The sequence below is a fragment of the Cryptomeria japonica genome, chromosome 4, assembly GCF_030272615.1.
Source record: "Cryptomeria japonica chromosome 4, Sugi_1.0, whole genome shotgun sequence".
Classification (NCBI taxonomy): domain Eukaryota; kingdom Viridiplantae; phylum Streptophyta; class Pinopsida; order Cupressales; family Cupressaceae; genus Cryptomeria; species Cryptomeria japonica.
Window position 1 is genome coordinate 652,463,165 of NC_081408.1, and position 18,147 is coordinate 652,481,311.

Consider the following 18,147-nt stretch of genomic DNA (forward strand, 5'->3'; position numbering starts at 1 on the left):
ATTTCCTATTTCAATTAGCAAGATGATAGAGACATGGTATGCAACTCAAGCAACCGAGACAACTAATACGGAGTTGCAATTCTACCAACTTGGCATGTACAAGCAGAGATGGTGCTTTGATCCTCATCATAAGATGTGTGCAATGGAAAGGAAAAGATACAAACATCATTGTTAGTAGTAATTTGAATATCATTAGCTTTCCTTAGAAGATCTCACCAGGTTTTCCTAGTTGTCCATTGCATGGCAAAAGAAAGCATGGTTGAGTTTCACTAAGTCATCCATCATCTCTTGCATTCTAGAATTAGATTAGGATTTATCAAACCCTATTCCTTTTTCACTTTTTTATATTTCATTAGTAGTAGTAAGCAAAGAACTTCATTGAAAATCATTCGAAAGTATAGTCAAACTCATAGGGCATTTTCCTAGTTTTGAAGTGATCATCTCCTATAACAATTATGTAAGTCCTCTCGGATTACCAGCAATCACATCAACCAGTGAGTTTATCCACACATCAAGACTTGACAATATAAACCTTGGAATCATCTCAAGTGATCATTTAACTCATGAGTTGGGAGAATTTTGTTCAAGAGATGGTAGAGTATTCAATACTCTATTCTATGTTCAAAGTGTCACAAAACACACATCAACAATTCCCTTGGCAAAGTCTTTCAGCATCGTGGAAGGGCAAATCTCCCAATTGAACTTTCTTGGACCTCCCATGCTCCCTTCTTGCATTGCTACCTACCCTCCCCTTGTCCTCCCTACCTATATCATCCCTTGCCTATCTCCCCCCCCCCCTCTCCCCCCTCTCTCTATATTAACAAATAGAGTTTGAATTTCTATATTCCCACTCCCAACTTCCTCATTGTCACTTATGCCATGAGAGCTCATAGTGATTCTATGAGAAATGAAATTTGTTTTTTAACTTTACTGCATTCACTTAATGTAAAGTCTTTAGACACAGAGCTCCTTTTGTGTTATTTTACTTAGGTTACATAAACTGATGCACAAATGTTGCAATTCTTGTTCCTTCAACCTTGAGTGAGTTGTTTGATGATTGGTTAGCTTAATATTTAATTACAAACAACTAGTTCTATAAACAAGGACTTCAATTTTACTCATTTATTTAATGTCACATTAAGCACAAAAGTAGAAAATACATAAAAAAAGCAATCCTTTTTTTAACTATTTGAGTTACAAAACTAAAACTAAAATAGTTAAGATTGGAGAAACTTCAAATAAAGAACTTCTTTTGAGATCAATGAGCCACAAAAATAAAGGATACACAAAATTTAAATTAAAATCAACAATGTAGTTTATTATGCGATCAAACGAAAAAAATTACCCTAAAAATAACATTTAGAAATTTATAAGCCCCCAAAGCAACACTTATAAACCCTGATAACAACATATATAAATTCAAAACATTAGACAAAAAAACATTTTAAACCAAAAAAATTGAAAAATAAAATTAAAAAACTAACATGGTTCATTTTTAACATTTAGATTTTGTTTATTTGATAATCCTAAAAGAAAATAAAACACTCAAAAGATTTCAGTATGAAGTTCAATTTGAACTTGCCTTGATGAATGATGATTGATGAAGATTGAAATGGATGAAGATTCTTCATTTTCATCTTTCTCAAATTGTTGATGGTGATTTCAATTGAAGGTGACCTATCTTATTATAGTTTTTGAGGGTGTGGGGTTGTGGATTTCAAGGAAGTTTGTTGGAAGTATGCGCTAGGGTTTGAGAAAAGGTTAAAAATGATGATTAAAAGAAAAGAGAACAATTAAAAGATTATAATGTGAAGTTCAATTTGAACTTACCTTGAATTTGAAGCCTTGATGATTGATGATTGACAAAGAAGATTGAAGTGGATGAAGACTCTTCATTTTGATCTTTCTCAATGTAATTACCAAATAGTGGATTAAAACAAAATAGAACAATCAAAAGATTATAGTGTGAAGTTCAATTTAACTTACCTTGAATTTGAAGCCTTGATCAATGATGATTGTTAAAGAACATTGAAGTGGATGAAGACTCTTCATTTTCATCTTTCTCAATGTAATTGCCAAATTGTTGATGGTGATTTAAATTGAGGTTGACCTATCTTCTTATAGTTTTGAGGGCGTGTGGTTGTGGATTTCAAGGTAGTTTGTTGGAAGTATGCGCTAGGGTTTGAGAAAAGGTTGAAAATGTTTTTGTTTGATTGGGCCACATTGGGCCCATGGCAAGAGGCTACAATATTTTCCCTAGGTCTTGACAATGTTAGGAAGCCACTTTGTTGCATATGCTTAAAGTGCAAAATTTTCCTATACAACATAACAAGGCTAATGAAGACAAGTTGAATGAAGGGAGATGCATGCATCCAAGGAGTCCTACTTTTGCAATGAGGGTAGTAGCCAACATTGACTTTAATAATTGAATCTAATGTCCTCTTACTCAATATAGAAAAATCTGGAGTGGACTTAGAAGGTTGGACAGCCATGCACATTACTTATGGGTATGATGAAGCAAAATGTGTTGAGGTATCTTCTTAAAGCTATTGCCAACACACTTGTCACCATGTTGAAGATCCTCTAGATGCATTGCTAAGAGAAACTTGGAAAGATTACTATGCCAATATGAATAATGAATTGCGCATATTTTAAGAAGCCTGCACATTGAAGACAAGTAGGAATCTTGTGTAAATAAAGCTCTGTATGGATGGTTGCCTACTTAACTTGGGAGTTTGTGGATCTTGAGAATAATACCCTCACAAAAAGGTTATGAGATAACTTGATGGAGCTTTGTGAGTGTAGCTCAACATGGATTGTTGTCCAATGGTTTGAGAGATGGTAATTTGGGAATTTGGGGAGCTGATAATTTGAGAACTTGAGAATTTAGCTTGAGAGCTACACCTCTACAAGGTTTTGAGCCAACTTGGTGGAGTTCTACTTGGTATATGTTTTGTTTTCAAAATAAAGCTTCTAAGAATGGTGAATTCATGGTTAGGTGTTTTTTGTTTTTTGTATTGTTTTCAAAATAAAGCTTCTAAGAATGGTGCTTTTTTTAGTGCAATGAGCCTTAAGAGAAGGAATTAGAGAATCTTAAGACTTACTTTTATAATAGTCACTTTATTGAATAAATTTAAATTGTTTTATTATTAATTACTAGATTATTATTTATAATATTTAACATGCATTGTTTTTATCTTCACTTCGAACTCTATACAAGGATGTGAATGTCTTTGTAATTATTGGTCCAATCTAATAGAATAATATTGTGTTATATTCATTTTCATAACAAAAAAAATGGTGGAACAAATAAAACTTTTGCTAAATGTTATTTTTATTTAGTGTTCCACGGAAATGCGTTCCCCATTATTGAGTCCTTATCACTCGTGTAACAAGCAAACCATTCAAGAGACACCATAATTTGCTAGGTAATCAATCACCACCATGTTTTGGCCTCATATATATGAGCAAAGGAAATATTAGAGAATTTAGAAAGGACATTACTACCTCTAGATATACTCTCATCTTCTAGCTAAGGCTACACTTATTATTTATCACTTGAATCGCAATTTTAGAGTCACCTTCGTCTTCAATCTAACTAGAACCACGAGCTATCGTTGTCTTTGACCCAATAGTAAACATCTCCCATTCTACCTCATTGTTCAACTTGATGCCTATATGTTTTACCCTTGCAATTTTCAGTTTGCCTCTTGTATCCTAGAAAATGTAACCTACTGCTGTCCTTGGGTTCGCTTTTGTTGTTTCATTAAAGCTTAATGTCATGTTGAGGGGGGATGCCATTTGTCTTATTTGGATATACGACCTCCAAATTATCCTTACTAGTATTCTAAGTGCTATGGTATGTTGCTTTACCTAATAACCATGAACAAGGTTTTATATTATATAAATAAATAATTAAATTTAGTATTACCTATATTGTATATTTAGTTATACAATAATTTTTTAACTTCTTAAAATGTTGAAAGTATGATTATTAACTATTCTAAGAGTAAATACATCTCACATGGGTTAATCTAGCCTAAATTATCCTAAATTAATTGGTATTGGGAAATGATAAATTGAAAGGTTATTTTAGGAATTAAATGCAAATGGATAAGGAACTTAACTTTGGGAACAAAAATGAAGAATAAATGTTGATGTTGCTATGTAAAAAAATAATCGTGATGAATGCCTCAAGCTCTATACAAACCCAAAAATGCTTATGGGTCAGCTATGTGGCCCTCTATATCAAACCCAAACACTACAATAATGGTCTAATGCATGAGGTCAATTTAGTGGATTGTAGACTGATGAAAACTACTTTGCTCTAATCTTTAATATCTAAAACGCACATAAAGATAATTTTTAAAAATACTTTTCAAAAAATTGTCAAATCACTAGGTTCAAGGTCATCTAGGTCAATCCCCTAGATGGATCAACTTTACAGCCTTAGGAAAATATTTGCAAATGACCTATATGTGGATTCTAAGTCAATGGATTCCTTTAAAGTCCTAAATAAAAATGTGCCGAGAATGCTTTAAATACCAAGACATAACAATAAGTCATGCAAAATTGTACCAAGTTTGCTTTAATTAGTAGGAAAGGGTAGAGAAATTTGAGAATTTGAATTTGAGGATTTGGATTTTGAGTTTGAACCCAAGTCTTTCAGGATTGACATAGGACAAAGAAATGCAAATCTTAGGCCTAGGAGTAGGTGCAAGGAAGTCTAGGCTGATAATGGGGCAAATGTGCTGAAATAGGTGCAAATGGGGATAAATAGAGACAATAAAGATTGGGGAATGAACCAAACTTAGCATAAGAGTGTGCCACTTGTCAATATATAATTTTATTAAGTCAATACATCAAAATGAGCTCAAAACTAAATGAGAATTGGCATCGGTATCCAAATTTTACCATTACAACTATTAAGTCTATATAATTATTTTAATAAATAACTATTGAAAATAAATATATTATCATTATTCTAATGTATAAATTAATATATATATTTGAAGGTTAATAATGAGGATTTGATTTTGGAGCTCACATCCCATACAATTTATCCACAAAGGACCAACCGTGGTAGTACCACTTGCACCACATGCTCTAGCACTAAGATGTCACTTTGGGGATTTGAATTTGGGTCTGCATGGTGAGAACCCAAATGCCAAACCATTTGAGCACAGCCCCTTTGACGATTTATAGATTAATATATTAAGTATTTAAATTTATTATATTATATATTATTTGTACTGTCATCCCCAAATTTGGATTTAGTCCCCCCTTTGCGGAACTTCGTTTTTTTCAACTTGGATAAAAGATCCAAGAATATAGAGCAAAAATCTCATAATTTTGTATGCATCTTATCCATTTGATTGCGCTTTTACTTGTCCTCCTTTTAATTGTAAATTGTCTCAATCATGGACTCCTCAAATAATTGGACCCATGTATTATTCACAGTGCTACCAACTATGTAAGCATACATATCCTTGGCTTCTAGCTTTTCCCTGATTCTGATTCCAGAAGTAAGACCTGGAGTGTCAGTACCTATACCACCTGCACAATCTGATCCAGAAAAAAATTGCAGAATGAATAACTGTAAACAAACTACTCTCAAATCAAAGCATCTCTGATTTATTCTTGGCTAAAATATAGGATCTATTTTCTAATAAAGAGTGCTCAAGATTATCTCTGGTTAAAAAAATGATGTTTAGAACAAATCGAAGATTGGTTCTGCTACCTAGATTGTGCATTCCTCAGAATTGATGGAACATAAACAACTAACGAGCTACCTAAATATAGACCTCGCACATTGGTCTTGGAATAGGTAGGTAATCAAATTGATCATGAGGTTAAAAAGACACGAGCTGGCACAGTATGCTGATTTTCCTTTTAAAATTGGAAACCTAAGATTTCAAATTTCCACGGATGCACAAATTTTAATCAATAAAATAGGGAGGTTTAGGTGACAAACCATTTGCAAGCCTAGATATAAAAAATAATGATACATTACCAACATAAAGATTTTCTAGAGGAAAGAACATACAAAATACCAATTTCATTAAGAATTTCAAAGGAGAATGAATCTGAGAGTTTTGCTTCAAGGGGAAGCACTGTTAGCTATAGTGTTCAACACGAGTCCCATTGCAAACCAACAAAAATCACAAAAGTAAATTGTTTTACAGGGCCCCTAAATGGTTAAATCATTTTCCTCACAAAGAACATTACATATGATATGAATGCAAGTAATATCAACAAAAAGGAAGGGATATCAATTCCAGTTGAATAGATCTAACATTGTATGATTTCCTTATATGCTTACCGGTGTATTTTAATTTTTCAACATCCTCTTATCATGCTTCAATGGCATAGCAATTCCTATGCTCTCACAAACACTTGCAGATGTAACAGATACTCATCTCGACAATAGGGAATTTTCTCTTTTATGGATCTACCCACCTAACCTACTACCACTACAATAGTACTGTCCAAGCAGTGTCCTAGATACCATCTTCTATTAAAGTGTACAATCCATTAGTATTTCAATTCCTCGTGGAAAAACAAAGTTGTGTCAGATCACCGCACCTTCCCAACCTATGAAAACAACATCTTCAGCTTTTATTTCTCCACATCTCTCAGGTTCTCTGTGCCACTATCACAGATAAGAGTATTGCCATCCCAAGGCTTTATAACCCCTATCTCAGGCTTGAAATTGGATTCTTCCAATATTCAAATCCCTAGTTCAGTTTACTCAAAAATGGATGTTATGAAAGTTTCCTTCAAGTATAACCGTAAAAGTAAAACATGTGCACATGTTGGATTAGGGAGTACAAATCTTACAGCTGTTATGTTGCTGTAACTGCTGTCTCTCTGTAATCTATTTTCTTACTCCAATAAAAAGTCTAACACAAGCCATAATCACAAGGATGACACAGAACTCGTCTTTTAAAGCATAGGGGAAAACTCCAAGAGGGAGGGTAGAAATAGGAATCAACAATGCACTTCCAGAAACTAAACCAAATATGATCAATGGGGAAGCTACCCCAATTAGCTTCGAATGTGAACATAAAAAGATAAAACAGGTAAGCATGTGAAAACAGAAAAAGAGAAGAGTGGGGATAAGCTATAAAATCACAGAGCAAATAATGATGGATGGTGACACAGGGGATTCCGAATATTTCACCTCAGCTAATTTAGCAATTGACGATGGTGTTGACAAAAATGGATAAGATTTCAAAAATGAAGTAGAAGGACAAGACAGTTGAAAGACCATAGAGTTGTAATTGAGGGATTTGGTTAGTAATGTGATGGTGCCATGGAGGAGCAAAGTAATGGAATTGTGATCTGAGGACCAGAACCTACTCAAAGATTACATAATAGATGTGCAGAAAAATTAAACGAAATGAATATTCATACAGCAAATGAAGTAGAAAACAGATGAATTAAATTGAACGAATCAAGCCATTTGGTCTTGAGTTGTGTCGTAGTGGATTTCAATTATGTTAAGTTTATGATGTTAAGTCAAGTGTAGATAATTTTCCAAAGGGCAGTCAAACTTGAGCAAGCTAATTGGGCTTGATCTTGGAAAACTCCATAGTGAAAGTGTGCTCGAGTTGTTATAATACTAGGATGGGTGACCTCTTTGGAAGTCCTGATGCTTCATTCCTACAAGCATCACCTAGATGCAGTGAGTCCTAAGTGGACCATTCATGCTCATGAGGGATGGGCTCTTGTAAACCACTAGTCATGAATATGGATTGGTGAGATACTCAAACCATGCAGTCGAATCCTGATAATACACTTCCAAATAACACCTACTACTTGTTTATGTATATAGCTTAAATATTTATTCTATTTTGACGTTGGAAGGAGACATGGAAGAAACAATAAATATCTTATGTTCGATTAAGGGTGAGAGACCTCATCTTTGAATTTGTTTCAATCAAAAGTTTGTGTTTCATGCCTTCATTGTTTAGTCAAACATGGATTTGTGATCATTGCATTTTTGTGTCATGATTTTTTTATAATTGCACAATATGAGTTCCTTGGTTTTAGATTCTTTTATCCTGTTTTTCTTTGAGATTTTTTAGTGATTTTAGCATCGTTGATTTTGTTATTTGCAAGAGTAAGTGAAATATCTCATTCAGATATCTTGACATGGCCTTTATCTGAGGTTTTCTAGTGATTTTGGCATCTTTTCTTTTGCCATTTTCAAAGATTGGTCAGGCAATCTCATCTAGATATATTGGAATGACCTGTATCTGAACTTTCCTTGTTGATAGGTTTATCTCATAATTCACTTAAAAGCTTTCAAAGGAACAATTATTATGGACTAAAGTCATTTTCCTTATAGTTTTTTGAATTTAATCAATTTATTAGTTTACATGCTCCGGCGATGTTTACAAAGGGCCAATTATTTTATATCTTTAAGTTCACTTCATAGATATATATAATTAATGATTGATATTTTCAAGTTAGTTGGTAACCTGTACAGAGCCCATTTTTCTTCCAAGGGCTTGTTTGGTAAGTTTAATTGCCACCCATTCCTGGAGCTTATTGAGGAAAAAAAAGTAGCATTCATACAATCCATTATAATATTCTAGTACTGCATGTTTCAAAAAACTCTCATGGCCAAGTTCCTAAAGTTACTGAAAATCGACAGTGAAGATGGACATAAATTGGTTTTGCAAGCTGGTACAATGGGATGACCCTGGTGAAAGAAATAGGAAATATCGTTTGAAAGGAGTGTGGATATTGTCCCATTCTACACTGCCTTATTATTAAAATTTGAAGTAAAGTGGTTAAAAATAGCAAGATTAATTACTCTTATTCATGGTCCAATATATCATTATCCTATATACAATTTCTAATTTCTTATTTATATGTATAAATCTTTTCTGCTATTCATGGGCCAATTTATCAATGTGCTGTATAAACTTTCTAGATTTATTTTGGGGGAACTTCACTATCAGTAGATTCTGCTATCTTAATTCATTTGGAACTGATCTTGATATGTCAATTTTCCAGATATGGGTTTATGGCAACAGCTTTGAGTCCTTTCTTGTAGCCGTTGTTATCCCTAATCCACAAGCACTTGAAAGCTGGGCAACTGCGAATGGGGAATCTGGGAATTTTGAATCTTTATGTCAAAATCCAAAGGCAAACAAATATATCCTTGATGAGCTCAATGCGACAGGGAAGAAGCACAAGGTATTTTAAATTTTGACATAGCTTTGGTGTCAATATTAAATTTACAGATTTTTATCTTGGATCTGTCAATTTTAGTACAACTTTATCAATGAATCTGTCAATTTTAGTACATTTTTCAATGAATCTGTCAATTTTAGTACATTTTTATCATGGATCTGTCAATCACTTTTCACTCATTGTTGTCCTTGTTAAATCTAGCTCAAGGGTTTTGAACTGCTAAGGCAAGTTCACCTTGAACCTAATCCATTTAGTGTTGAGAGGGACCTGATTACTCCAACTTTCAAAATGAAGAGGCCTCAATTATTAAACTACTACAAGGTAAGTCTATTGAAAATGTACTTTTGTTTTAATTGTAATTATTCAAGGCACTAAACCTAAACTCTGTATAGATATCTGTCATCTGAACTTCCTTCTAAGGAAGCTGTGGGTTTCACATTTTGAAATTGGGTATACGAGTTATAAGTACTGATCAGGTTCTTATGAATCCTCTTCTTGTTCATGTAGGACATAATTGATGACCTATATAGAAGCTGCAAGTGAACCAACACACATGATCATTGTGTGTGCAAACAACTGTTCTATTATAAATATGTCATTCCATATGTGCATTTGCTTCATTGTATTCAAGACATAAAAATGTCATGATTATGAAGAGATGATGTATATCGAAATATATTTTTAAATTTATTGACTCCTATAAATTTATTTTATTATTTTGTTGCTGCAAGATGCATCTTTGTTCATGATTGTATATATATCAAGTTGTAATAGATAAGGAATTGTCAACAGCCAAATCATTCGTTTTCGTTTCTTATTAAGAAAAATATTACTTAGGTCGTGCTTTTATGGTATCATTGAGGAAGAAATGTATATAGAGCAGTCTGAAGGCTTTGAGGTAAATGAGAAGGAACCCCGCCTTTTCATGCTTAAGAATGCCTTGTATAAACTCAAACAAGCACCAAAAGCTTGGTATTTTGGGATGGATGAATATTTGCAAAGTATGGGCTTCACCAAAAGTGAAGTAGATCCTAATCTTTATTATATAATTGTTGTGATTGATCTGCTTATTTTGTCTTTATGTTTGGATGATTTCTTTATTACAAGAGCGAGACAACTCATTGTAGGGTGCAAAGTAGATTTAGTTGTTGAGTTTGAGATGAACATCAACATGATGCATTACTTCTTATGTTTAGAAGCATAGCAGAAACCAAGGGAGATCTTCCTTGGGTAGGGCAAGTATGTAATTCAGATCTTGAAGTGGCTATGGACAAAGGATTGCAAACTTATAACCACACCCATGATCACTAATCTAAAGGTGATAAGACTTTAAATTTAGAGTTAGTGGATTCCGTGTTGTACAAGTAATTGATAGATTCCTTAATGGGATTGGTCAACATAGACTAGATACATGTTTTATAGTTAACATCTTGACTTGATCAATAGTGGAACCAAGGTAGGAGCATTAGGTACCAGCAAAACGTGTGCTCAAATATTTGAGGGGCACAATACACTCAATTTGGTTGAGTAGTGCAACAAATAGGAAGAGCATGTGATGTCCCTGATATAATTAAATAATAAATCTAATTATTTTGTTGTAAGGCCCCAAATTTAATAACAAATCTTTCGGGCCCTTTTATTTAATTAGATTAGACAAGTTTTGGTTGGTCATGGCGGCCTGTTTGTAACCCTTCGGGAAGTTTCTCGAAGCCCATATATATGGCCATGTTAGTCATTGTTGTAGGCATGCGAATTTTGATATTCTTTTGTCTTGTGCGAATTCTTGTTGGAGTTCTGGTTACCGCCATTTCGGAGGTGAAAGACCCTCCCTATTTGGTTTGTGCAGTTTTGGTGGGATTTCCCCCTCACCCTATTTAGTTTATGTGTATTCATTCCATATTTGGCAAATCTTGAATCTTATCATTATTCATCTCTCCAATTGCATATCTATTAATACATACTCAAGAAATTCCAAATATTTAGAATGTATTGTTTGCAGAAGGTCAACCTTTCATCGTGCACTCACTGGAGTACCTCACATTGCCACTGTACATCATACCTCCATCGTACCTCTCATCCCACCGTACATCACTCCAACCCACATTCCCGTGCAGCCTCTCCACCGTACAACCGTCCACCTCCACATTACCATACAACCCCCCTTCATCGTACAGTCACTCAATCCTCTCCACCGTACGACCCTTCACCGCCACCCTCGTATGGCCCTCTCCACCGTACGGCCTTTCACCGCCACCCATCGTACAGCCCCTCTACATTGTACGGCCAGTTGTTGAACAATCTAGGAACATTACAGTGGTATCAGAGCTTGTGACCTTGCCAGCCTATCGTGTCGTGGATGCAAATGTACACCAGGAGGAGGTACCTTTCAGTCGATCGAATGGGGGAACCACAGGATCCTACAAGAGAAGTCATGGCACTATTAAGAGAGCTAACCAAAAGCCAAGCTCAGCTCAACGACACCCTAACTAGTGAAGAGCAGCGACAACAAATCATGGAGGAAACCTTACGACAATTGGCCTTGGGAAAAACGAATGGAGAACAGAGTGGACAGGGTGATGATTCGGTCACGGGAAGGTCAAACGTCCAACACTCACATTCACGGCCATTGATGTCGACTATTCCTCAAAAATCAGAAGCACCACGGGGGGAGCAAGAACCCACCTTTCAGGAGATGCAAGCACAACTGAGTCAGGATTGGAGGGATGCAAATCTCGAGGGCGACATATCCTTCAAGGATTATGTGGAGCTCCAGATGAAATACTTGGGCGGCAGAAGTTGGGGCCATTATGGACACTATAATAACGACATCAAGCGGAAGGTTGGTAAGATCAACTTGTCATCCTTTGATGGCATCGGAGCGACCTCGGCACGTGCCTGGGTTCAAAAAGTAGATACTTACTTCCAACTTAACCCGATGCTTGAAGATGAAGCTATCAAGTTTGCAGCACTCCACCTGGAAGGGGTCGCGCATGAATGGTGGCATCATGGAATGATCACTCTTGGCCATGACCAGATAACTTCCTATGTCGAATTCACAGAGAAGCTCATAGATTGATTTGACGGGAAGGATCCAGAACTCAATTTCAAGGAGTTGGCGCAACTAAAGCAGTCGGGATCTGTGGATAGTTACATCACAGAATTCCAGAGACTATTTGTGTTGGTGACTGACATCTCAGAGCGAAGATTGGTGGTCTTGTTCATAGATGGGTTGATGGAACCATTGAAAGGTTGGGTGAAAGGGTTCAACCCTGGCACGCTCATGGAAGCAATAAAAAACGCTGTAACATGGCAACATCTTCCTCTTCCAGAAGTTTTGCACATACCAAACCACCTTTCGTGGCGAGGGAAAAGGATAATAAACCCTATCCGAAGGGGTCATCGCTAGATGAAGCCACAAGACAAGAACTCAAAAGGAAGAAGTTGTGTTTCACCTGCAAAGAACCATGGGAACCAGGACACCGATGTTTGGGCAAAGGAAAGATTCACTATATTGAAGTGATGTCTAATGGAGAAGAGGAGCATGAAGAAAGCGAAACCCCAAGAGAAGAATCGGTCGAAGAAACCTGCTTGGCAGAGAGAATCTCCACACTGGTACGGAGGGGGGGCATCATTGCCACACTGGCGGGTACCTCGAGGTGCAGTGTATTTAGAGTACGTGGTACACTCCAAGGGCAACGAGTTCTTGTTATGCTCAATAGTGGAGCCTCGCTCAACTTCATAAACTTGTCACTTGTCAACCGTAGGGGCTTGTGTACGAAGGAACATGAAGGGTTCGATGTCAAGGTGGCAGGAGACAATCTCCTATCATGCACTCACTTGGTTCTGCAACTGAGTATCACTATGGGAAATTACACGATGACCAATGATTTCTTTGTTGTGGATCTAGATGACACGGATGTCATATTGGGCATTCAATGGATGGAGACCCTCGACCAGTACACACAGAGCTTCAAAAGGATGGAGTTCTCATTCGAGGTAGATGGCAGGAAGGTAGTTCTCAGGGGAATGTCGAATGGCGGCCTGAGGGAGATTTCTGCCAAAAGGATGGAAGCCATCTTCAGACATGATGTAGTTTGGGCAACACATTGCTTGATCTCAACAAAACTTGTGAAAGGGCAACTGACGTACTATCAGGATGGGGAACTTCGGTCGGTTCTGGATGAGCATAGTTTGGTCTTCGCTGATATTCCACTTGGTATACCCCCACACCGAGGGTTTGAGCACACCATTGAGTTGGAGGAGGGAGAAAAACCCATTATCACCACACCCTATCGCTACCTGAAGAAGTTCAAAGATGAGATGGAGAAAACAATCCAAGAACTCCTTGATAAGGGATGGATCCGGTCTAGTTCTAGCCCCTTTGCGTCCTCGGTGGTATTGGTGAAGGAGGACGGGACTCTCAGAATGTGTGTCGATTATCGTGCACTAAACAAGAAGACGATCAAAAACATGTACCCCATTCCCAGGATCGATGAGCTATTGGACGAACTACATGGCGCAATCTATTTCTCCAAGATTAATCTTCGTTTCGGCTACCATCAGATCCGAATGAGGAAGCAAGATGTGGAAAAGACGGCCTTTCGTTGCCATTATGGACACTATGAGTTCTTGGTCATGTCGTTTGGATTAACCAATGCTTCGGCCACTTTTCAGTCCCGCATGAACCACATCTTCAACAAGCAACTTTGTAAGTTCCTATTGGTATTCTTTGATGACATACTCATCTACAGCAAGACCTGGAAGGAACATATTGGGCATTTGGATGAAGTATTGGGGATTATGGAATCAGAATCACTGTATGCCAAAAGGTCCAAATGTGAATTTGGAATGACCGAGGTCTTGTACTTGGGTCACGTCATCAGCACCCAGGGGGTACAAGTTCACCAGGAGAAGATTCAGGCCATTTTGGATTGGCCTCCACCCAAGACTCTTTCGGAGTTGTGCGGATTTTTTGGTTTGTGTAGTTATTATAGAAGGTTTGTGAAAGGATTTTCACAGCTTGGGGCACCACTGACAGATCTGACAAAGAAAGGATCCTTCCATTGGAATGCGCAGGCGCGACAAACCTTCGACAAATTAAAAGAAGTTATGAGTACGTGTCCAGTTTTGGCACTACCAGACTTCACTCGCCCTTTCATCCTCGAGTGTGATGCCTCGTGTGAATGCATTGGAGCGATGTTGATGCAAGACCGTCACCCCATTGCGTTCGAGAGTCGGAAGCTCTCGGGAGTTGAGCGGTTATATTCCATCTACGACAAGGAGATGCTCGCCATCATACACGCACTAACGAAGTTTTGGTAATACCTCGTCGGAGCAAAGTTTGTTGTGCGAACGGACCACAACAGCTTGCGATACTTCTTGAAGCAGAGGGATCTGAATGAACAACAACAGAAATGGGTGAGCAAAGTCCAGGCATTTGATTTCGACATTGAATATGTGAAGGGAAAGAATAACGTGGTCGTTGATGCCCTGTCAAGAAGGCCTGCCATATGTTCTTTATCTCACGTTTCGGCAGACTGGAAGGATTACCTATTGGTTGAGTACTCTAAAAACACTTTTGCCTACGAACTGATGGATGGTCAAGTGCAGGATGACCGATACAAGGTGGTTGACGACATCATTTATTACAAGGACAAAATTTATCTGGTACCTGAATCCAAGATGAAGGAAAAGGTTTTGAAGGAATTGCACGACTCTCCCTTGGCTAGACACCCAAGATACTTGAAAACCTACAGACAGATCCGTGAAAGGTTTTCCTGGAAGGGGCTTAAGGACGACGTCCTGCAGTATGTGCAGGAATGCTCCACCTGTCAGCAGAACAAATCTAAGCATAACCTACCCGTCGGACTGCTGCAACCACTACCAATTCCCAACCAGAAATGGGATAGCATCTCGATTGGTTTATCAAACGTTGGATCCCATGGTTATTTACTATGATAATCAAAGTTGTGTCAAACTCTTTGAGAATATAGTGCTTTATGATAGGTCTAAGATCATAGGGATTAGATATTACTTCATCAATGACAAGATTCAAAAGGGAGCAATCAAGCTTTGGTGTATTTCCACATATTAGTGAATAGTTGATATTTTCGCCAAGCCCTTAACAAACGTGAAGTTTGATAGATTGGATAAAAACTTTTGCATGGGTTCAATGTAAACATGTTGCAAATAGTTCAAGCTAATATATTTTCAATTTCATTTTTAATAAAAAGGAAATGTCTTTCATTTAGCTAATTAAGTCTAATAAAGTGTAGATATACATTAATGATTTAGACATCTTCCAACCCATTTCTCATAATAGATAAGGAGCTTTTTGAAACTTATTTTTTTGGTAAATAGTTTAAAGATAGCCACAAGATATAAGAATTATATACAATGATAAATTGCATGTAACTGTTTGATGGACAATTTTTAGAGATTTCTTTGTAAATTTTTGAAGAAAGTAAAAATTGATTTGGAAGTGCGATTTTTTGTGCATTTTCTTGTGAGTTGATAGCGTTAAAATGTACTTTGCAAGTATAGAACATTAGGATTCCACTTGCCATGTATTAAAATTTCACAGTATGATAGAAGATTGAGTCCCATATTGTTAATTTGTCAATCTTTATTGTGGGAGGCTTTGAAGGGGCTCTATAATGACCTAGTGTTGTTGAGTTTAATACAATTTTTCACTTGGAGCAAAATGGAGCTTAAGTAAGCACTTTTGATGATGAAGTACTATAGGGTGAGTAGGAAAAGAAACGAAACTATGGTGAATGTTTTTGCAATGAGTGGCAATGTTAGCAAATACTAGTGGCTTTTCAAGTTGTCTCCTTTTTGCATGTTGGGCAAGATAAGAGGTTTTAACCTTTGCAATATTTCATTAAATAAAAATGGTGGTCTATCTTGACAATTAAGACTCTTTGATCATAAAATGACATATGCAGGCATAGAAAATCTAAAAGAAATGGCAAAAATGAGCTAGAATTTGTGGCTCACAAGATTCATTTGATTTAAATAATTTATAGGAAAGTAAAGTTAATAAATATCAACAAGATAAGTTACTTAAATCTTACAATGAAACTTTACTAGTTTGCACAAATAATCAAGTCTTGCCCAAATTGAGTGTTTTTTTTAATATTTCAAAATGTTCGGAAAAGTTTTATTGAGATTAGATCACAAAAACAACAAACAAATCTATCTCCATGGTGAAGAAACAAGAAAATGAAGTTTCATGAAAGTTGGCAAAAAACCGTAAAAACATATGAAATAATTTTAATAATGTAGATTCTAGACCAAAAACAACATTGATGATGAAATCCATGTGATTATTTTAATTGGAAATGTGGTTGACATAAAATTGCAAAAAAAGACGTAATTATTTGAGAGGTCACTAATACATTTGGGGTTAAATTCCGACGAAGGTTTCCGATGGACAAGGAGCATTGTGTGAAAATTTGATTATTTTTTTTTAAAATGCCCGTGTTCGTCGGAATTCCGATGACCTATGCCCATGTTCATCGGAATTCCGACGACCTCGAGCATTTTATTAAAAAAAAAACACTAACACATTTTTATTTTGAAAGCACAAGCGGCGACCGTCTTGCCTCCCCCCCGCCAGAGCGATCTCTGCACAAGCAAGGTAAGGTTTTTTTCGAATTAATCCATTTTGTGCATTCGTACTATCTTAAAATTCCATGAAATGACATCTCTTTGAGGTATTCTGTCATACATTTCACATGTGTGTATGCTACCCCATTTTGCGATTTTTGTTATTGGATTAAAAAAACCGCTCCGAGAATTTGGAAGACATTAATGAAGTAACTCGAATGAATGGAATGGGGATTGCATTGAACCACATAAGACCCGACTTCCTCCCATACCCACTAGGGGTTCTCTTATTAGTGAGGGCCCTACGTCCTGAATCTTGTTGGACAAGAACCGACCTGTATTCCAATGCTCTCTCGATTATGCTTTGATGGATGTCCATACCTTGTTTGAAAGCTCCTATTTTGGCACACACAAGGAGGATGCCGGCAAACGTTGCATTGAGATAAACATGACTGTATTTCCCTTTGTATTGATCTAGGGCTACTCATTAATGTATCTATGGATTTCCCTTATTCACTATGTTGTGACAATCATTTGCAGATTTGGGACTATCATCTTTCATAATTTGATGTCTTTAAGATGTGGGTACATTGCTTGACAAGAAAAGCTCAAGCATTTGTGAAGTTCAAAGAGTTTAAACCCCTTGTTGAATGGTCATCCAGTTGTTCTCTAAATGCAAAATGCTCAAGTAAATGAGAAATTCACTCAAAATGGTTTATCCACAACTAAAAGAAAACAACTAACCACTACATATATGCATCAACAAAACAGTGTTGTATAGAGACCTAATCATGCCTTCATGGATATGTAGATCAAGTTCCTACATTTTGGACAAAAGCAATTCACACAATAATATATTTGTTGAACACACCCACCACAAAGATTTGGTTATGCAATAATATATTTGTTGTTAACTGTATCATGGAGGATTTGGTTATGCTTGTTACAATCAAGGTTTGACCAAACTAATTCTTAAATATACAAATGAAGAGTGTGGTTGGTTGGTGACTAATTACTCTTTTTAACACCATTTACAAGATCATATCTAAATCAAGTGTCTCAAGAATTAAGCTACTACTAAGAAGATTGTTTGCCTAAAGCAAATGGGTTTCTTGGGTGGCTATTTATTGTAGATAACTTAGTTCCTTCATGAGAATCAATGAATTTGGAACATGTATAACTCACATTTGTGACATGTCACTAATGCAATTCCTTAGTACTTGTTTGAGTACTATCTCCTCTATTGTTTTCTATCCACTTTTGTGTCCTTCTTAGAACAAATAATAGATTAATGAGAAGGTGGAAAAGGTGGATTCACCTAAGAGGGAG

General features: G+C 36.5%; 1 protein-coding gene across 2 annotated transcripts in view; it reads left to right on the top strand.

The window, feature by feature from the left end:
• LOC131047666 (probable CoA ligase CCL6) overlaps positions 1-10,275 on the top strand; it is a 162,599-nt gene extending 152,324 nt beyond the window's left edge. For both annotated transcript variants that reach the window (XM_057981463.2, XM_057981462.2), the window contains 3 exons: positions 9,028-9,210; positions 9,409-9,528; positions 9,715-10,275. In XM_057981463.2, the coding sequence (XP_057837446.2) occupies positions 9,028-9,210; positions 9,409-9,528; positions 9,715-9,750 (339 nt within the window). In that variant the 3' untranslated portion in view covers positions 9,751-10,275. The remainder of the gene's footprint in view (positions 1-9,027; positions 9,211-9,408; positions 9,529-9,714) is intronic.
• Positions 10,276-18,147: the final 7,872 nt, after the last annotated feature.